Source organism: Netta rufina (assembly GCF_964035555.1).
Source record: "Netta rufina genome assembly, chromosome: 24".
NCBI lineage: Eukaryota > Metazoa > Chordata > Aves > Anseriformes > Anatidae > Netta > Netta rufina.
The window spans coordinates 749,628-770,062 of NC_140148.1; the positions used below are offsets into that span (position 1 = coordinate 749,628).

General features: G+C 69.6%; 1 protein-coding gene across 1 annotated transcript in view; it reads left to right on the plus strand.

Annotated features, from left to right (window-relative positions):
* Window positions 1-20,435, plus strand: part of ARHGAP23 (Rho GTPase activating protein 23) — a 28,393-nt gene continuing 7,958 nt past the window's right edge. The window contains 11 exon segments of the mRNA XM_084301274.1: window positions 1-132; window positions 13,295-13,474; window positions 15,068-15,092; window positions 15,982-16,074; window positions 16,428-16,506; window positions 16,736-16,790; window positions 17,883-19,299; window positions 19,587-19,742; window positions 19,906-20,017; window positions 20,110-20,167; window positions 20,286-20,423. Of these exon segments, the coding sequence (XP_084157400.1) occupies window positions 88-132; window positions 13,295-13,474; window positions 15,068-15,092; window positions 15,982-16,074; window positions 16,428-16,506; window positions 16,736-16,790; window positions 17,883-19,299; window positions 19,587-19,742; window positions 19,906-20,017; window positions 20,110-20,167; window positions 20,286-20,423 (2,358 nt within the window). The 5' untranslated portion in view covers window positions 1-87.

Genomic DNA, 20,435 nt, shown 5'->3' on the forward strand with positions numbered 1-20,435 from the left:
GACCGCGCGGTGCGGGGCCGGACCGAGCCCGACCGGGACTCGCTGGGCCGAGCCGGGCCGAGCCGTGCCGGGCCGAGCCGCGCCCCGATGAATGGCATCGCCTTCTGCCTGGTCGGGATCCCGCCGCCCGCGGTGAGCGGCTCGGGGCGGGGGCACCGGGAGGGACCGGGAGGGACCGGGGGGGGCACCGGGAGCGAGGCCGGGGTCGGGGCCGGCTGCTGGAGATGCCCGGGGCGCCTCGGGGACGGGAGCGGGACCGGGACCGGGACCGGGAGCGGGGCTGGGCTGCGGGGCTCGCCCCCGGTGCCCGGAGGGGTCCGGCCGGGCTGGAGGCGAACGGGGGGCGGCCCCGCGCGATTCCCCCTCGGGAGCCGCCGGCCGGGGGGGGTCGGTCCCCAAACGCTGCTGCAGCCGGGCCCCATCCTGCCCCTGCCCCTGCCCCTGCCCCTGGCTCTCGGGGCGATGCCGCTGGCGTGGCGCTGGCACCGGCATCCCGGCTGCTGGCAGAGCCCCGTCTCCTGCCCCTGGCACCGGGGTCCCGGGGTCTGCAGCACGTCCCGCACCGCCTTGGGCACCGCTGGCAGCGGGGGCACGGGACCAGGCCCCTTTTGCAGTGGATGGCCGGGGAAGGGACGTGCTGGGCTTTGTGCCGCAGCCCGGGCGGGGACGGGGACCCCACCGTGGGGCTGGGGGCAAGGCTGGGGACCCCACCGTGGGGATTTGGGGCCGGGGATGGTGGTGGGCGCGTGCCGGGGTAGCGCCCGGGCTGGTATGTAGGCCACGGTGGCAGACTGGCACAACGCCTGCTGCTCCGAGCAGAGGTTGCACGTCCTCGCCCCAGAGCTGAATTCGGCCTGTGTTCCTCAGTTCCTGCTTATTTGAACTCGGCTTCCCCGGCCCCGCAGTGGGGCTAATAACCGGCCTCAAAGGATTAATTGGTGTGCGAAATGGTTCAGATATGAGGAGTGCTGCTCGTCGCAGCGCCGAGCATTAATCATGGTTTCCCCTCGGATTCCTCCGTGCTTACTCCCAGCTGCTGTGCGCCGGGGCTGAGATTTTTGAGGGGGTTTCTTGTAAATCTGGCCTTGTCTTCCGCTGTGTTTTGGGGTGAAATGTGCCCTTCTGAGGGACAGGACCAGGAGCATGGGGGCTTTGCTCTCTGCCTGGTTCTGCCACCCACTTGCTGGGTGACTTGGGGAGCTTGGTGACATGGGGCGAGCAATTTAACTGCTGCTGCCTCCCTTGGCATGGCCGGGAGGACGGGGACATGGGACCTGGTTCTGTGCAGATGGCACTTTGCTGTCCCGGTGAGGGGCAGAGGCCATGCACAGCCCCCTGCTCGCTGCTGGGGCTGAACCCTTCAGCACTGGGCCCCATGGGGCTGCTCCCTATTTACAGGAGCTGCTCATTTCTTAATGCTTTTTTTTTTTTTTTTTTTTTTTTTTCTTTCTGAACCCTGAACTTGAAAGACAGGAAAAGCTTGTGTTTGGGCCTCCTGCTGCAATCCTGGCTTGCAAGTGTGAAACCTGGCACCGGCGCAGGGTCGGGGCGTGCGGCGTGGCGAGGTGCTGGGGGCCGCTTGGCGCAGCAGGGATTTTGGCACCGTGGGTCCCTGTTTGTGCAGAGGGCTCCCGGGCTCACCGTGGCCATAGTGTTTAACCTTGATCATGCATCACGCGCCGTGAGCTCTGGCACCCATCTCTTGTGCTGCAGGGTGATGCCTGGGTGACTTTTAGTGTCCTAAAACCCCCCCAAAAGTCCTGCAGTGCCATCCACATTGTTTGCGGTGTCAAATGCGAGGGAAGTGCTGAAGGATCTTCTTAGCAGCAGGCAGGGCTGGGGGACACCTCTGCGCCCGTGGTCTCTGTTTGGGGGAGATCTGGTGACAAGTTGGGGTTCGGCTCGTGCGCCTTGCTTTGGGCGTGGGTTCCCGGCCGGGGTGCGGGCACAGCCCAGGGCTGCGGCTGCTGCCGGAGGTGTGGGAGGGCGCGGAGCAGCTCGCTGGAGCGTGGCGGGCAGGGCAGGGGGCGAGCGGCTCCCCAGGAGTGCCTGGAGCAGGAGCTGGGGCTGGGGCCTCACCCCCGTGGCTCACACGGAGCTGCTGGTGGACAAGCTGGAGGAGGATGTGGCGAGGGGATCGTCATGGGACACGCCAGGCCTTTGGGATGCTTTTTTATTTGCATTAAAGGAAAAAAAAGATGAGGTTTCACGTCGGTGCTGTCCCATTAATAAACCAAGTTTGTCTTCAGCAGGCAGCAAGACCTGATTTAAAAAGGAATGGAGATAGATGACCTATTTTAAGCACTCAAGTTGGAAAATATCGACCTGGCTGCCTGCAGGCTGCGAGCAGCAGGGCCGGCTACGCGAGCTGCGCCGTGCTGTGCCGAGCCCAAAACCTGTCCGGGGTGTCCAGGGGCCAGGCTGGCTCCGGCTGCCCCGGGTTGCAAACCCTGGTGGCTGCTTCAAACCTGCCGCGGTGCCGCTGGCCCCGGCCCAGCCGCCTCCTCGCTGGCTCACGGCACCCAAAGCGCTGACTCCTTTTCCACGGCTCGTTATCCCCAGGATTTCATTAAGTCTCCCTAATTGCCTTTCCGGGCAGCACGGCAGCCAGCACACCTCCGCCGAGGCGCGGCGGTGGGTTTGTGTCGCAAGAGCTGCGGTGCCGTGCTGCGCCTCGGAGGGAGCCAGGAGCGCTGGGGGGGCACAGGGGATGCTGCCCACCGCTGCCTTTGGGCTCAGCCCCAGGTACAGCAGGGCTTTTTGGTGCCGTGCCATCCCTGAGGATCCTGACCCCGGTACGATTGGGCTTCCTGGTGCTGCAGATGGATGAGGGTTCGGTGCTGCTCCCCAGCCCCACACGGGGCAGCTGCGCCCTCCCCACTCCTGCACGTCCTGCACGGGCGGGCACCTCGGGGAACGATGGCTCAGCACGGCTGGAAGGGCTGAGCAAGGGGAAAATCTGAGCTGGGAGCTGGAGAGCAACTCTGGTGGCCAGGCTCTCTCCAGGGAAAGGGGTGGAAACGCGGCTCATGAGTCATCCGAAAGTGGCCAAAATGAAACGCCGGTGACCGCAGCGAGCGATCCTGCTGTCACGCTGTGCTGGGACCCAGCTGGTGCCTGAGCACCCAGTGTGGCAGGAGGGAGCGGGGCAGGGAGCTGTGCCGAGGTCCTGCACCGATCCTGCTGGAGCAGCCCCATGGCACTGGGGTCCCCGGGGAAGGGGCTGAGGTGGCTCCCGGTGCTGCTGCCGGTTCCCAGCCAGCCGGGTGGCCCTGGGCTTGGCAGCTCCTCCCTGCCCTGCCACCGGCCCGCGGCGAGGGAGGGGAAGCTCTGCCTTAAAATAACCACCGTGGGAGACACCCCTGGGGCAGTGCCGCAGAGCCGGTGCGGGGCACCCCGGGGCGCAGGTGTGGGGTGCTCGCGGCGGCCGTGCCCATTGCCCTGGCGGCAACAGAGGGGCCCTTGATGGGGCTGAGCGCGTGGGGCAGCTCCCGGGGGCGGGTGGGAAGGGGCCTGGTGGCTCTGGGGACAATCGTGCTATTGTGGCACATAGTGGGCTATTTTTCTCCTGTGCGAGGCCGGGGCGGGCGGGGGGGGGGAAGCCGGGCAGTGGCTGCGGTGCCAGCGCTTTCGGGGTGAAGCGTGGTCCCCGCTGGGGCTGGCGGTGACTGGTGTGGTCCCAGCGGGGCACCGATGTCCCCAGAAGGGGTGGGTGGCAGCTGCGGGGCCGGCTTCGTGGGCAGGAGGGGAGGTGCAGGAGGGGAGGTGGGATGGAGGTTGTGCTCTGCGGGCTCAGAACCTCCAGAAAACGCCATCAGCACCCGGTGCCACGGCCGTCCCGAGCTGTGTCCCCAAAGCCGTGTCCCCCCTGCCGCCTCTTGTCCTCCCTGTGGCTGTAGGGAGGCTCCAGTCGCTGCCTGGCTTCAGCAGCTGGCACGAGGTGCAGCAGGAGCTGTGTTTTCCCTGGGCATCTCCCTCATTTTCTTGCTTCCAGCAGCCCCTGGAGCAGCCCGGGTGCTGCCTGGCCCCGTGCTCCCTCCCCGGCCTCAACTGGTCCCCGTGCAGCACCCAAGCACCACGGGGTGCTGCGGGGTCCCCTGTGGGTGCGAGGGCTGTAGGGACGTGGCCGTCCCCTCCCCGGGCCCCCGGCCTCGTGTGGGGCAGGGGCTGGAAGTCGCCGGCAGCTGCCCCTGACCTCGCTGGGTAGGATTTTCCGCCGTGGTGCCGCGGACAAACGGGAGCGGAGCGCAAGGTGCCTCTCGGAGCCGCCGGAGGAAATGGCTCATTGTTAGCCCTGCTGAAAAAAAGACCCGAAAAATTACAATAATGAGGCCAGCTTCTATTTGAGGGTTTCCATGGGAAAAACAGGAAACGGAATCCTGTTACTTTTCTAGGGCTTGCTGCCGATAACGCCGTTTTTAGGACAGGGCAGAGAATGAGGAGGAGGAGCTGGGCACGGAGGCAGCCCCACCAGCGAGCCCTCTTCCCCCCTTCCTTCCTCTTGGGCCCGAGCCCTCGCCCCCCTCCTCGCAGCCTCTTTCCCCTCCAGCACCATGAATTGAAGCCGAGCCGAGCCCCTGAGCATCCCCTGGCCTTGGGGGCCTGCCCGTGCCGGGGCTGGAGGTGGTGCCTGGAGCCCTCGTGGAGCTCGGCGCGTGTGAGCCTGGCCGGGCTGAGCCCCGTGTCCTGCCCTGCGCTCGTGCCGTGGTGCCGCGAGCCTCAGGCTTCGTGTAGATGCCCGGGGGGGATCCTGCCCCCGGAGACCCAGCCGTGGTGGTGCTGTGGTGGGGACCCCCCCTAGGGCTGGGCTCCCCCAACGCCTGTTGGAGAGCTGCAGCAGGCACCTGGGGCTGGGGAGTTGTGGAAAAGGGAGAGGGCTCCATGGCCACCTCCCCAAATTTCTGTCAATGCTGCACCACAGCCCCAGTGCCCCGGCTGGGCGAGCTGGAGCCCTTCAGCTTCGGGACAAAAAGGGGCAAAAAAGCCCAGCGGGGCACGGGGGGCCGGCAGGGAGCTGAGCACGGTGGTGCTGGGCGGGAGGGAAGGGAGCCAGGCGGCACCCGGCGCGGGCTGGCGGCGGGGCTGCGAAGGAGACGCTGTCGAGATAAAAAGTTTGTGTTGGGAAGGAACCAGGCCATTTCCTTCCCCGCGTTAACACCCAGGCTGGAGAGGGAGGAGCGGCAGGCAGCCCGCTCGCTGCTCCTCCAGCGGCTTCGCCACCGAGTTTGTCTTTGGCGCTTGGCAGCCCCTGGGCAGCATCACCCCTGCCCGGCTGTTTTGGGGAGGGGATCTGCCCCTTGGGGGGCTGCAGCTGCCCAATGCTGCTGGGTCTCTGCCCCCCAGTGGATCCCGGCCCTGTTTTTGGTGCCGTTCTGGTGCCCCGGGCGGTGCCGTGGTTCGAACCATACCCTGGGCAGTGCCGAGCGCCTCGGGCAAGGGTTGGGTGCCCTGAGCCCAGCACCTCCCGCGGCCCCGTCTGTGCCATCCCCTGCATGAGCTGGGCTGAGGGCTGGGAGCCCCAAATCTCTGCTCGAGGGGCTCCTGGTGGCTGTCCCCGATCCCCCTGTGAGCGCTGCTCGGTGCGCCTCGGCGTGGTGATGCTCGGCCCCTCGGGGGGTGTTTGGGCGCCGCCGCCAACCGAGCGCTTGTGAAGGCAGCAGGAGAAGGGGAGGCTGCTTGGGTGCTCAGAGCAAACCCACGCGTGAGCCTGCCCGTCCCTGGGGCTCCTGGCCTGCCCGGGACCATCCCGGTGCGTCCCCGCTGGGGCTGTCACTGTCACCCCGGTGGCATCCCAGAGGCAGGGGGGGCCACGCTCCGGCTGTGTGCAAACAAACCAGCATGCCCCCAAATCCCCGCTGAGCTGCAAAGCTCCTCAGCCCCCGTTTGGGTTAAAGAGAATTAAAATGCTTTCTCCTGCGGGGCGTTAATCCGGAAGGCAGCACCGTGGGGCTGGCCTGGGCTGAAGGTGCACGGGTGGGACCTGGGTCCCCCTCCCTGGGCCCCGCTGCAGGTGGGAGCAGGGAAACACTGCCATGTAAGGGCTAAAAATCAGCTAGTGCCTCAGCACAGCTTTCTCCTCCCTGAAAATCCTATTAAAACCTCATTTTTCTGACCCTAATCTCGGCTCGCTGTTCAGGAGGGATTAGTGTTTGCCCTCTCCCCCCCGGCCCCGTGTGCTCCTGCGCTGAGCTGGCTCCGGGCTGGGGAAACCTCTGCTGGTGCTGGAGGAGGGGGCTCGGTGGGACCCCTGCGCATGGTGGTGGTGGTGGCAGGGCTGGCAGCTGGCCATCCCCTGGTCCCCCCCGGTCCCCCTGGTCCCTCTGTCCTCTGTTCTCGCCCCGCTGTGACGTTATCCTCGCAGCCTGCCAAGGGCTGGTGATGCTCCCGCTGGCAGGGACCCAGGGCCGCAGCTGGGATGGGGTGGGGGGGTCAGCGTGGGGCTGCGGTGCCACCCCCAGCAGGGCCACGGCTGTGCCACGAGCTGGGCTCCTCTGCGCTCTGCGTGCCTCAGCTTCCCAGCAGCTCGCCCGTGCTCCCCGCTCGGCCCTGCCGGAGCCGTGCCGGGCACTTTGTGGCGGATCCGGGGCTGCGGGAGCGAGCGGGGGGCAGCGCTGCGGGGTCCCGGGGGGCAGCGCTGTGGGGTCCCGGGTGGCGAGGAGCAGCAGGCAGGGAGCGGTGCCAGCAGAGGGCCCTGCTGCCCGCTGGCAGCGTGGGTGCGCACGCGTGGGCGCTCGCCCGCTGCCTGCCGCGGCGTGCCGGTGCATGCCGGGAGCGCGCCGCGTTCCCCCTTGCTCCCGTTTGGCCGTCTATTTAGGACACTCCTGTGCAAAACACAAGTATTTTGGAAGGCGTCCAGGCGCGCTCGCATTCCTCGGGGTGGAATCTGCCCCCGCGAACGCCGCCTGACCTTTCCCAGTTTGGGCTGCGGGAACAATACTGGGGGGGCCCCGACCTCCGCTCAGCACGCCCCGGGGCGAGTGGCCCCCCCTGGCCCCCCCAGGTCAGTGCCCGCTCTGCGTGCTCGGTGCTGCCAGGGAAGGCGTGAGCAGAGGTGGCAGGATCAGCCCCCCTCTCCGTGCTGTCCCCGGGGCAGCCGGCACTGCTCCAGGTGCCGATGTGCACGGGGGGGAGCGGCCCCCGCTTTGGCCTCGTTGCTGTTTGAGGTGCAGACACCGGGAGCACCCCGGGGCCGCAGAACGCCCCCGTTCTGTGTTGGTGCTGAGCATCAGGGGCTGCGCGGCCAAACGGGGCCGTGCATGGGTGCCAGGGAGCGGCGCTGGGTGGGGGCTCAGCCTGTGCTCCCCACCGGGCCCCCAGGGCGCGGGGTCACACACAACGCCCAAGGCCCACGCAGCCCCCAGCCCCAAGCTGTAATTTTTCCCCTTTTTGCCTGGTTTCAGCAGGCGGAGGGAAGCAAAGCGCCTCCCCCCCGGCCGCTGCTTGGCACCGACAGCTGCCTCAGCCCCGGCTCGCTCCGCCAGCTCGGCGGCTCTGCCTGTCGGGGCAGGCCGGGCAGATGGGCAGGCTGCCTGTCCCCGGGCTGCAGGCAGGGGCCGGGGCAGCCCCCCAGGGTGGCTCCCATGGGACACCCCTGGCACACACGCGGGGTGATGTTGGGGTGTCCCTGGGGGTGCCCAAGGGCCAGGGGAGGAAAGGCAGTGACGGGTTCGTGTCCCCATCTCACCACGTCCCGTTTTGTCCCCGGGGTGCTGGCGCAGAGGCACCAGGATGGTGGCAGGGGGTGTGCTGGGGGCGTGCGGTGGGGTCTCTGGGGACACGGCTGCTGCTGGACCCATTGAGCAGCCCCTGGAGGGGCTCGGGGCAGGCACCGGGGCTGTTTTGGGACAAGGCTGTGGTGCCTCGGCCAGGGTCGGTGCTGGGGATGCGCCGAACGCCGCGGTGCTGATGGCACGTGGGGGGCTCGGTCCCGGCAGGTTGGTCCCTTCGTGGTTGTGGTGCAGGGGGGGCTGAGGAGAGGAGGGGGCCATGGCCGGGGGCTGCAATCCCAGCAATGCCCGGCATTTCCCAGGCGCGGCCGCACGTGCCTCCCCCCGGCCTCCAGCGCGGCAGGAATGCGGCACGGGAGCCCTCGTGCGGGGCTGTCCCAGCTGGGGCCGCAGCCGCTGCCCTCCCCCCCCCGAGATGTGCCCGGGGCCCCCGAGGGGATGCTGAGTTCCAGGTCCCTGTCCCTGGGTGCTCCCGCTCCTTCCTCCCCATCCTTCCTCCTCCTCCTCTGCGCCCCGTGGAGCAGCCTGGGCTCCCCCGGGTGCTGCTGTCGTCTTTGTTCTTCCCCTCTTTGGGTGCCGTGGTGTGGGTGGCTCTGGGGGGTGTGCGGGGGGGTGGGCTGGGGAAGGGGAATTCATCGTTCACCCGCAGCTGTGGGAGCTGGGGATTAAATCAGGGGGGCTGGTGGCTCGTGGCTGCCTGAGGGGAACAGGGACCGGCTGGTGTTGGGGACAGCGGAGGAGCTTGGGGGGGCTCTGGGTGGGCTCCTGGTGGGGAGCGTCCTTGGAGACCCCTCCCTTTGCCACCACCACCGGGGGGCTGCGAGAACAGAGCGTGGGGCTGGGACATGGCCCTGCTGGGGGGCTCCACTGGGCCCTGTGCTTAGAGAGGGGCTGGGGGGGGGGCTTTGGGACCCCCGGATTCTTCTCCGTGGGCTCCCCATTGCGGAGCCCCTCGCAGGGACGTGCCGGCCGCTGTCAGCCCCGTCCCGGCATCGCCCGGTGCCCCGCGGCGGAGGAAGGAAGGAAGGGGCTGGGAGGAGGGAGAGGAGGAAGCGGGGAGGGTCGGATGCTGCCCGGGGTGATGGAGGAAGAAGGGGGCGGTTAGAAAACCAAACGAAAAACAAAACAAAACAAAAAAAAAAAAGCAAAAAAAAAAGGAAAAAGGGAAAGTGTGTGTGAAGCAAAACTTCAGGCCGGGGGGGGGGGAGGCGGGTGGTGGGGCTGGGAACGCTGAGCGCCGCGAGCAGCTGGAGCCGGAGCCCTGCAGCGGGGCTGGGGCGGGCAGCCGCACGCCTCCCCCCACCCGTCCACCCCCCCCCTGTTCTCTGCTGTGCACGGTGGGGGCCGTGCTGCTGCCGAGGGAGAGCCGCCAGCAGCCATGAGAGCCGCCACGGCACGGCCGGTCCCCGCCAGCCCCCCGCCGGGGCCGGTGGCGAGGACGGGAGCCGTGGCATCGCCGGCCACCGGCTGCTCCAGCGGCTGAGCGCCCGCTCTGCTGCGCCTCGCCACCCGCAGCTCGTGCCCATCCCGCGGCCGCATGGTGGAGGAGAGCTCGGGAAGAGGGGAGCGGGGGTCCCGGGGGGCTCTGCGGGGTCCCCCGCCGGCCCCCAGCCCCGTGGCGGTGGTGAGCAAGGCGCTGTGGAGCGTGGAGCGAGCCGGCAAGGGCTGGCGGTGCGAGCGCGCCGTCGGCGTGGACTGCAGCTCGCCCGAGCCCCGCTGCATCTGGCTGAGCAGCCTGCGCCGCCACGCCGCCGCCCCCGAGCCCCGCTGGCCCCCGGGACCCCGGCCCCGTTGCGCGCCCCCTCGCACCGCCAAGGGCCGCAGGGTGAGGACCGCGCGCGGGAGTCGCTGCTTGGCTGGGGGGGAGCGAGGTGGGGGGCTGCAGGGTGCTGAGGGGGGCTGGGGCTGTGATCCCTCTGCCCTGGCTCCTCCTGGGGCTGGGGGCTCGGGGAGTCAAGGCTGGGGGGCCGGGCTCGTGCCCCGCTGGGGGGCTCCGAGCTGTGCGCGGGGGCTTTGCTCCTTCTGCCCTGCTTGCTGTGCCTGGGGGGGGGACGCATCCTGCCCACCCCGAGGCTCTGGGGGATGTGGGGAGAGCTCTCCTTTGTTCTGCAGGGGCTCAGCACCAACAGGGGCTACCTACCCGTGGGGGGCACGATGTGGCACAAGGCCCCGGTGCCGGGGGCGAGGGAGCGGGGGGGGCACCAGGGGCTGCCTGTCCCCGGGAGGTGCCGGCCGGCACCGCGTCAGGGTGGGCAGCGTGCCCGGTGCCCGGCTCCGTGGCTGATTGTTGGGATGAGCACGGCCCTGTGACAGCAGCGCTGGGGAGGCTTTGTGGGGTTCGGTTTTGGGGTTCGGTGCTGGGTTTTGGTGCCGGGGCCGTGTCCGGCTGCTGGCGTGGGGCAGGGGAGGCTCAGCGAGGCTCGGGGGCAGCTCGTGCAAAGTCTAAAGCGGTGCCTGATGTGGGGACAGACCCCCCCTTCCCATGCAGGGATGTCCGAGCACACAGCCGGGGCTTTGCAGCCTGGAAAGCTCCAAGCTGGGGCGGGTGGCGAGGAGAGCTGGGGCACGGTGAGCTGAGCGTGGTGCAGGATGGTTTGCCGTGCCCGTGTCCTCACAGGGGTCTCTGTGGGGTCTCTTTGCAGCGGGTGACTTCCCACACCAGGCTGGCACAGGCCAGGGGGATGAAGCGGAGCTGGGGACTGAGGGGGAAGCCCCCCCAGACGGGGCCTGTGGGGCAGTGGAAGTCCTAAGGGGGACCACGGGGGATCAGGGCGAAGGGAACGCGCTGTGCTCCCGCCCGGCGTCCCCCTGTCCTTGGCTGCAGGGTCAGGGTGCTGGGTCCCTGCTCAGTCCCTCCTCCGCCACGAGGTCGGGACCTTGGGCTGGAGACAGCCTGGCCGGGCTGTTTGCAACCCAGGGATCTCCTCCAGCCCCTCTACAAGGGGGGTTTGGGCTCCTGGGACCAGCTCAGGGTGATGGGCACCGGGCTGGGGTCACCTCTGGGTGCCGGCTGCGGCCCCTTCTCGCCTGGGGCCCTCGGCGCTTTCCGTGGTGGGTTCACAGGAGGGGCTGGGACCCTCTTCAGCATCCACAGCTGTGGGAAGAAACCCCTCTGTCTGCCCCCTGTGCTCTGAGGCTGGCAGCGAGCTGGATGCTAATGGGGCGGCTCAGCCTGTCGGGGAGGGGGGAGAGGCGTGGGGGGGTCCCGGGGGTCTGCTGGGCAGCTGGTGCTGGCGCTAAGTGCTTGGTAATGGGCAGCCCGGACCTGGGGACGTGTCCCCGTGTCCCGGGCACGCTGGAACCATGGCCACGGCTCCGACATGCCCGTGACACAGGGACACGTCCCCGTCCCCGTCCCCGTCCCCGCGGGTCGGTGCCGCCGCTGGTGTCTGCGCCGCTCCTGCCCTCCCGGAGGCTTGTCGGGGCTGGTTAAAATCAGCGGGGCACATTCAGCTGTCAGCTTAAAAATAATCCAGCGAGCTGGCGGCCGACACAATGGAGGGCGCAGATGGGGACAGGCGCCGAGTGGCGGGGTGCGGGGCCTGGGGTCCCTGGGGAGCCCGTTCCGGTTGTGTTTGGGGTCCCCAGGGCGCAGGGAGGACTTGGGGTCCTGGGGGTGCGTAGGGCTGGGGGTGTTGCTGTGCCCCACTTCAGTGCTGGGGTTTTCTGGCCCCCCCGGTGCCAGGGTTTGGAGCATCACAGCTCTGCACCTCCTGGGGGGTACCCGTGGGGTCTGCAGGTGCTCCAAGCCTCCCTCATCTCCCAGATGGGTGAAGCCCCCGAGCACCCCCGTGGCTCTCCGTGCAAGTCGCTGCCCCCAAACCGAGCTGCCGGGGAGGGCTGTGGGGGCCAGGAGAGGGGCTGTGCTGGGGAGAGGCCACACGGGAGCCCTTGGCTGGGGGGCTGCGGTGCTGGGCCCCTGCCCCTGGAGGGATGGGACCCCCTGGGACCCCCCCAGCCTGGAGGGGTGCCACAGACAGGGCGCAGGGCACAGGGGGTGCAGGGAGCCCTGCTGAGCCCATCGCAGCAAAAGGGCCGGCTCAGCACAGGCGCAGGCAAACAAAGGCTTTTTGTGCCCTGTCCCTTTGTGCGTCCCCCCCTTCCCTTCCCCTCCCCGCCTGGTTTTTGTCTCTCCCTCCATTCATCGCCCCAGCGCCCGCTGCTGCCCTCCCTCCGGGGGGAGATGTCTCTGAATTTCAACACCCCTGGGGCAAAACCAGGGAGCTGCAGAGCCTGGGCACTGCGGAGTGAGCCGGGCTGCCAGCGGGGACGGATCCGGCCCCGGGGGGCTGTGGGGCTGGAGGAACCCCCCCTGCAGACGTGGGCAGCAGATGTGGGGTGCTCAGCCAGGTGCGGTGATGTCCCTGGGGTTCCTGCCCCCCCCTGACCTCGCCGTGGGCTTGCAGACCCCTCCCCAGCTCGGCGAGGTCTCCAGGCTTTGCCGTCCGAGCAGCCCCGCGCCCCCCTGGGCTCACCCAACCTCGGGCACCCATGGATGCAGGCGCCCCCCCCCCCTGTGACCCCAGCTCTCCCCCCAGCACCAGCAGGCAGCTCGATGTACATCCCAGCTCGATGGGGGCTTGGGGACAGGGAGGGGTCCCTCTTGGTCCCTTCTGCTGCTCCCAGTGTGCGGGTGCCATCGGTGGATTTCTCTGGTGGCAGCTCCTTCCCCAGCCCGCGGCGGGGTGGCCGGGGGTTATCTTGCAGGCACAGCCTGGTCAGATATCCCCTGCTGTGCGCCTGGCTGGGCACGGAGCTGACAGGACGTGCCCGAGGGGGGGGGGACTTGAGGAAGGACGCGTGGCCACGCTCCGTGTCCCTGCAGTCCCTGATTTGAGGCTGGGGGCTTGGCGTTGCAGGCGCTCGCATGGGGCAGGGCAGTGCAGGGGCAGCATGGAGGAATTTTTGAATATTTTCTGCCACGAAGGAGCCCCCGGACACAGCTTCATAGCCGAAAGCCCCACGGAGAGCACCCCCCTGGCACCGGAGGGCACCCCCCGGCCCCGTGCATCGCCGCCTTGCTCCGGGAGCTGGTGCCGGTGCAGGGAGGCGGCGCTGGCCCCGAGCTGGGGCTGGCTCCAGGATGTGTCCCCGTCCCCTGCCAGCTCCCGGCCCTTCCTTGGCCGTGGCCCTTTGCCCGCTGCCTCCCCGGGGGCCTCTTTCCGGCTTGCCCCGGGGTGCTCCTGGTTGTCCCCAGTAATCGGAAGGGGACCTTTTGTCCCTGCAGCTCCGGCTCCCTGACGTGCACCCCCCCAGCTGAGCTTCCCCTCTGTCTGCTCTGTCCTGGGTCCCATCCAGACCCAAGGCTCGGCTCATTCCAGGTCCCCCCCCCGCTTTTTTTTTCCCTTTCCTTGTGCCTTCTCCCAAAACGTCCCTCACAACGAGGCTCTGGGGATGCCTTTGGGGTGGGCTCTGGGAGCTGCAGGGCTGGAAGTCGGGAGGGGTCTCCTGGGACCCGGGGGGGGCTTTCCAGCAGACCCCAGGGCCGGGGGCCATGGTGCTGAGTGGGGGCTGGCTGCCCAAACCCACCCTGCTGCGTGTGACACCCCCCCCCCTTGTCCCCACAGCCGACGCCAGGCCGCAGAGATGGGGCGTCCCCGAACGACAACGCGCCCCCGGAGGGACCCTTCCCCTGGGGGGGCCCGAAGACGGTGGTGCTGCGGAAGAGCACGCAGGGGGGGTTCGGCTTCACCCTCCGCCACTTCATCGTCTACCCCCCCGAGTCGGCCGTGCACTCCCCGGCCAAGGTAGGGCTGGGGCTGGGGCTGGGGGGACCCCGGGCTGGGGTCTGCTGGAGAGGGGGGACCTGGGGGCTCGGAGGGGCTGGAGCGGGGGGGGGGCAGCTGGTGTTAGGATGATTGGGGACGTGGCTGCGGGATGCTGCCCAGGATTTTAGCCCTTTTTGTCCCCCCATGCTGCGAGGGCAGGGGTGGGGATGTCACCCCGCTGGCTGTCTGGCTGGGGAGCCCCCTCCGTTCGGGGCCACCCCCACCAAACCAACCCAAATCCCTCCAGCTTCCTCTGCCTTGTGTCAGAGCCTGCCCGCTCCCTCCTGGATTTTTGGGGCTGGGCACTGGGCAACCCTGTGCCTTCGGGGGGCTTTTTGCTGGGGCTGAGCCACCCCAAGGCTGGAGCGCACGGTGCTGCCCGGTGCCGGGAAGGGACCCGCGGGGAGCAGCCAGGGGCGGATGCTTTTGGGGAAGGAGCTTTGGGACTCGCTCCCGGCACCCGTCTGAGCCAAACCCCAGCACTTCCGAGCTGGCAGCGCAGGGCGCGGCTGGCTCGGCACCCATGGGTGCCGGCGGGCGGCCAGGTCTGGGGGCTGAGTTTCGGTGGCGCTGACTCAGCAGGGAGGGGGGCGGCAGCTCCGCATTCCTGGCGCTCCAGCCCCGCCGCGGCCACGTCAGCGCCTTTCCGGGGAGCGGGGCTGCCTGGGGGCCAGGCTGGGCGCTGGGGCGAGTCGGTGCCTCCAGGGTCCCCCCGAGGGTCCCTCGGCAGCCCCACGGTTTGGTGTTGGCACCGTGGCAGCTGCTCGGCGCACAGGCAGCTCTGTGGTGGTGTCCCACGTGCTGGGGGTGTGCTGGACGTGGCTTTTCCTTCCCTTTGGGCAACGGGGTGAGGGCCCTCCAGCCCCCTCCTCCTCACCAGGAGCATCCCCTCCTCACGCTGTGGTGGAGACGTGGCCCTTCCCAGTGCCCCAGAGGGCCCTGCCTGTTCTGGGCACACCGGGGCCGTGCCCCAGTGCCCTGCAGAGAGATGCTGCTGGCAAAGCCTCTTGCCTGGAGCCGAGCCAGTGCTTTGCTCTGGCGATGGCAGGATCAGGCACTTGCAGGGTGAGAAATCCCCTTCCAGGCACCTGGCTCCATCCTCAGGACCTGCTCGTGGGGCTGAGCGGCCCAGGGGGCAGCTGGCTCCACCGTGGAGCTGGGGGCTTGGTGGCTCCTGCTTCCCCCAGGGAGGTTCAGGGGACCCAGAGAAGGGCGAGCCCCACTGCCCATGCAGACACAACAAATTCACACTCCCTGCCCCAAAACCGGCCCCTTCCCCAGCAGCTTGGTGCCCCAGGGCCAGGTCCTGCTCCCTGCTGCTGCCGGGTTGCGCTGACGGCCCCGCGGGATCCGGTGTCAGGAGTTAATTTTACCCTGGCCACACAGCCTGGGGCGGCAGAGGGCAGGGGGACAGACGGACGTGCGGGTCCGCGAGGGGCTTTGTGGGGTGCCACCAAGTTGTCCTGGCTGGGGGAATCCCACCCCACCGCCCCATCCTGTCCCCTCCTGGTCCCCTGGTGGTGTCCGTCCTGGCCCCGCCACCAAATGAGTTTTTTTCTCTTCTCTTGGCAGGAGGAGGAGAATGGGAACCGAGCAGGTAAGCGCCGGCACCGCGCGGGGGCTGTGGGTGTCAGAGGGCTCCTGTGGGTCGGGGCGGGGGCTTTGGCCGGGTCGTGGTCAGCCGTCCCTGCTGGTCGGTGGCCGTGGTGCTGGCGGCACAGCCCCGGATGGAGGCAGGCAGTGGGGCAGCACAGGGACAGCTTGGGGACACGCGGAGAGGCGGGAGGGCGCGGTGCCCCCTCGGGGGTTCGCTGTGCCGTGGGGGCTGTCCCAAATCCGGGGAGCCTGGCAGGGGTCGGCACCCGCACCCCTGGCGCACGGCTGGGCTGAGCTCGGGTGTCTGGGGACGGGGACGTGGCCTCTGTCCCCCGGGGGCTGACGGTGATGGGAGAGAATGTGAAGGCGTCAGAACGCATCGAGGCGCTGGCGGGCTGACGAGGCACCGCGGGGCCGGGCGGGCTGGGGTGCTGAGACCCAGCGCTGGGTGCCCGTGGGGACCGGGGGGACACCGGCCTCGCTGCGGGGGGTCCCCGGGGAATTCAGCATCCCGCATCGGCACCGGGTCCCCACCGCCCTTCCCCTGCCTGCCAGCACCAGCCCCAGCCACATGCCCACTGAGGGGGGGATGTCACCGCAGCCGCAGTGGTGCCAAGGAGGAGCCGTGGCTGCTTTGGGGGCAAGGGGAGCTCAGGACCCCCCGGAGGGGTCTCCCCCACGCAGGACCTGTGTTTCTCAGGGCAGGAGTGCGCGTAGTGGGCTCAGCGAGGCAGAGGAGGGACGGCGAGGGGCTGAGCGTGCAAAAGCCTGGCGGGGCAGGGGGTGTGCGTGGTGTGCGGGGTGTGCGGGGTGCCTGCCTCGCTCCTCGTGGGGGGCTGGACCTGTCCGTGCCACCGCTGGCTCCCTGACCCTCTGTCCCCTGGGTGCAGGTCCCCCCCGGAGCCGCCTGGAGCCCATGGACACCATCTTCGTGAAGAACGTGCGGGAGGACGGGCCGGCGCACCAGGCCGGGCTGCGCACCGGTGAGCGGGGCACGCCGCGGGTGCAGGGGGGGGGGGGACAGAGCCAGGGAGGCTCAGAGCTGCTGGAGGGATGGGCACAAAGCTCTGCCCCGTCTGCCAGGGCTTTTGGGGCTCGTTTTGGTCCTTTTCTTGCATTTCCTCGTTTTTCCCCTTTCTCGCTACTCCCTGTTGTCATCCCTGGGTGGGGATGCCCTGAGCAGCGCTGGGGTCCCCGCAGCTCCCCTTGTCACTCGGGACAAGGTTCTGCCCCTGACCAAAGCCCCAGATGTGTCCTGTCCCTGCTGTGAGGGGACATCCAGGCGTCCCCACCTCCAGCATGCTCAGGGTGACAATCTCTCTCCCCCCCTCTGCAGGGGACCGGCTGGTCAAGGTGAACGGGGAGAGCATCATTGGGAAAACCTACTCGCAGGTCATCGCCCTGATCCAGAACAGGTGAGGCCCCTTCCCGGGGGGGCTGGCACGGGGCTGGGAGCAGCACGGGGCTGGGCAGAGCCCGGGAGGTGACGTGGAGGGGACACGTCACAGCAGGTCCTGTCGCCGTCCCCGTCCCGGCTGGGGCAGGCGAAGGCACCGCAGGGACCCGGCCGCGCGCGGTCTCACCCCTGGGGGCAGGCGTCCCGTGGCCGTGCCCCTCCTGACCCCAAGCCCCCTCTCTCCCCAGTGACGATGTGCTGGAGCTCTCCATCATGCCCAAGGACGAGGACATCCTCCAGCTGGTGAGCACCCCCCTGCCTGGCCGAACCCTTTGCCCCCGGCTGTGCGCCCCCCCCTTCCCGGCTCAGGGTCCCGGTGGCACCGGCGCTGAACCGGGTGCAGATCCCGGCGCGGGGCAGTGAAATCCCTCCTGCCCTCGCTGTTTGCCGGGCGGCTGCCAGGGACCGGTTTGGTTTCCAGGGCTCAGGTTCCCCGGCGTGGCCCTCCCGGGGTGTGCCGGCATTCCTGCGGTGCGCGGCCGGGGGGGGGCTGCCGGCAGAACCCCGAGCAGCTCCGCGGGGGGAGCCAGGAAGGGAGGAGAGGGGCTGCTCTCCCTGCCTGGACCCATCCTGTGGGGGGTTTTTTTGGGGGGCGAGTGCCCCTGATCACGCTGGTGCCCGGGGGACACTTGGGGACAGGGCCCCTGTGAGGATGGGTGGGTGCAGAGATGGTGGTCCTGGGGGGCTCAGGGGCAGGAGGGTTGGGGAATGTGCCCCCTGCTTTTTTGGGGGGCTTCGTCAGGCGTAGCCACAGGGCTGGGTGCTCTGGGATTTAGGGTCTGGCTTATCCAGAGGGTGGCTGGAGCCCAGGGGTCTGGGGGAGGTCAGTGGGTGCCTTTCTTGGGGTCTGTGAGCACCGGGACCGGCTGCTGGTGTCCTCACTGGTGTCCTCGAGCAGCGTCAGGGTCCCCAGAGGGATGGGGGGGGGTCTTGCAGCCCCGGCAAGGGGGGGGCTCTCACCTCTGCGCCTTCCCCGGGCTCTGAGGTTTCCCGGGGCATGGAGGCGCCTGTGAAAAGTGAGACGGGAAAGCCAGGGCTCGGGGCCGGGCCAGCCCGTGCGTCCTGGGGTATTTTGGGAAGCAGGAAGGGGGGGCGGCCGGGCGCTGCGTGGCGGTGGGGAGAGCGGAAGGGGCTGGCGGCGGCGCTGCTCGGCACGGGGGGGGGTCCCCGTGGGAGAGCAGGACCCGGGAGGGGGGGGGGCTGCAACCAGGCCCTGCCCAAGCTGAGCCGATGGTAACGAGGAGACAGCGTCCCTGCGGGGTCCTGCCCGGGGGTGGGAGCGGGGTTTGTGGCCGCGGTGCCCCCCTCCCTGACCCCCTCCCCGTCCTCCCGCAGGCGTACTCGCAGGATGCCTACCTGAAGGGCAACGAGCCGTACTCCGGCGGGGCGCAGAGCATCCCCGAGCCCCCTCCCCTCTGCTACCCACGCAAGACCTACCCCTTCCAGGCACGGGGCGCCGAGCCGCCCCCCGGCCAACCTCCGGACCCCCGCGCCCACCGCCCCGCCGGCACCCGCAGCGAGGGGGGCGGCAGCCCCGCGCACCGCCCCGAGGAGCCGCAGCCCGGGGGCCCCCCGCAGCGCCCCAACGTGCCCCACGGGCGCCCCGGCTCCTTCTCCCGAAGCGCCTGCCCCGGCTCCAGCGCATTGTCTCTGCCCGAGCGGTACGGGGTCCCGCCCGCCGCCCCCTCCTGCTACGGCGGGGGTCCCAAGCACCCCGCGGAGCACCGGACTCACTGCGGCTTCAAGGAGGGCGGCGGGGGCCCGCGGGTGCCGGGCCGGCAGGAGTGCCAGCAGGCTCTGTCCCGCTGGTTCTGCAGCCAGGAGCCGCGACGCAGCACCTCGGAGGAGCGCCGATACGCCATGCCCCCCCGCTACCGCAGCGTGTCCCAGGACCGCTTGGGGGGCTCGGCGACACCCCGGGGCTGGCCCCACAGCGCCTCGCACGACACCCTGCTGCAGCCCGCCCGCGAGGGCTGGGCGCACCGAGCCCGCTCCGACCACAGCCTGGGCCGCTGCGGGCGCTCCATGGAGGCTCTGGAGCCCGGCGCCCTGCTCTCCCCTCGCCTCGACCGCTCCGCTTGGCCACCCGAGAGGCTCTGCCGCGCCACGGCCACGGGGCCGCCCGGCACGCACAGCTCCTTCGCGCCTCCTTCCTCCTCCTCCTCCTCCTCCGCTGCCGCCGCAGCCCCACGGGAGCCGGCAGCCCCCGTGCAGAAGCACCCGTCGCAGCCCAACCTGCAGAGCGTGGACGATTCGGGCTACATCGGCTACCGCAGCTACAGCCCCTCCTTCCAGCGCCGCACCGGGCTGCTGCACGCCCGCTCCTTCCGCGACCCGGCCTTCGGTGGCCTCCCCACCTTCAGCATCACGCAGCGGCCGGCCGCCACCGCAGCCCCGTTCCCAGAAAGGGCGACCCCCGTTGCCCCCCTGCCCGCCGGCCCCGCTCACCCCGGCCCCCCGCTGGCCCCCGAAGCCCCCCAGGAGCAGCGGATGGAGAGCAGCCGGGTGCCCGAGCAGCACGAGGAGCGGAGGGAGGAGGTGGTCCTGCGTCAGAAGCCACCCACGGGCCGCAAGATGCCGCCCCCCCTGCGGCAGATGAACTTTGTGTTCCCCGATGGGGTGAAGGAGACGGACATTTGCGACCCGCCGGCAGCCGGCAGCAGGGGGGAGAGGCCGGCAGCCGAGCGCTCGGGCCGGCGCGTGGCCCCCTTGGCGGCCCCCGAGGACTCCCTGGCCTCCATCCCCTTCATCGGTGAGTTTGGCAGCTCGCCTGCGTCGGGCCCTGCTCCAGGTTGGGCAGTTCAGGGGGTGCCCCATGGCAGGGAGGGCACCGTGGGGGGGATAAGTCCCAAAGTGGGGGCCCCAGGGCTGGGGCTGGACGCAGCGGGCAGGGAGCAGTGGGGGTCGGGGTTGCTCTGTGCAGGGGTCTGGGTGCAGCGGGGGCTTCTGGCTTTTTTTGGGGTCGGGGGCTCCCAGCGTAGGCTTTCCTGTCCCGTCCTGCCCTACGCCCTGCTGCAACCTCCCACCCCTCTCCCGCAGACGAGCCCACGAGCCCCAGCATCGACCTGAAGGCCAAGCACGTCCCTGCCTCCTCCGTCGTCTCCAGTGCCATGAACTCTGCCCCCGCCGTTGCCACCAGCCCCTCCTCGCCCACCTTCGCCTTCGCCCTGAGCCGGCACTACTCGCAGGACTGCAGTAAGTGGGGACGGGACGGGGACAGCCCCTGGCAGGGGCAGAGGGGCTCACTGTGGCCGGGGGCTGCGGCTCTGCCCCCTTCTCCCCCTCGGGACACCTTCGGCACCTGCCCGAGCCCTGCAAAGCCCCGTGACCGTGTGCTTTGCCCTCCTTCCCCTCGCAGGCAGCATCAAGGCCGGCCGCCGCTCTTCCTACCTCCTGGCCATCACCACCGAGCGCTCCAAGTCATGCGACGATGGTCTGAACACATTTCGGGACGAGGGGAAGATCCTCAGGTAGGGCTGGCTCCTGTCACCCGGCCACCAGGCGGGCGCCGTCCCTTCCCCGACGTGACCCCCCCCTGCTCACGGGGCTGCTCTCTCCGCAGGAGGATGCCCAGCCGGGTCCCCAGCCTCCGCATGCTCAGGAGCTTCTTCACCGACGGGGTGAGTGCAGGCGGCCGGGGCTGGGGGTGCCGGTGGCACGGACCCCGGAGGGGGGATGGCAGGACCAGGCACAACCCACGCCAGCACCGTGACCCCGCGCTCCGTCTCGCCCCCGCAGTCTCTGGACAGCCTCGGTACGTCCGAAGACACCCGCTCCAAAAGGCACTCCACCTCCGACCTCTCGGACATGACGTTCAGCGACGTGAGGAAGGAGGGCTGGCTCCACTACAAGCAGATCCTCACCAAAAAGGGGAAGGTACGCGGGGAC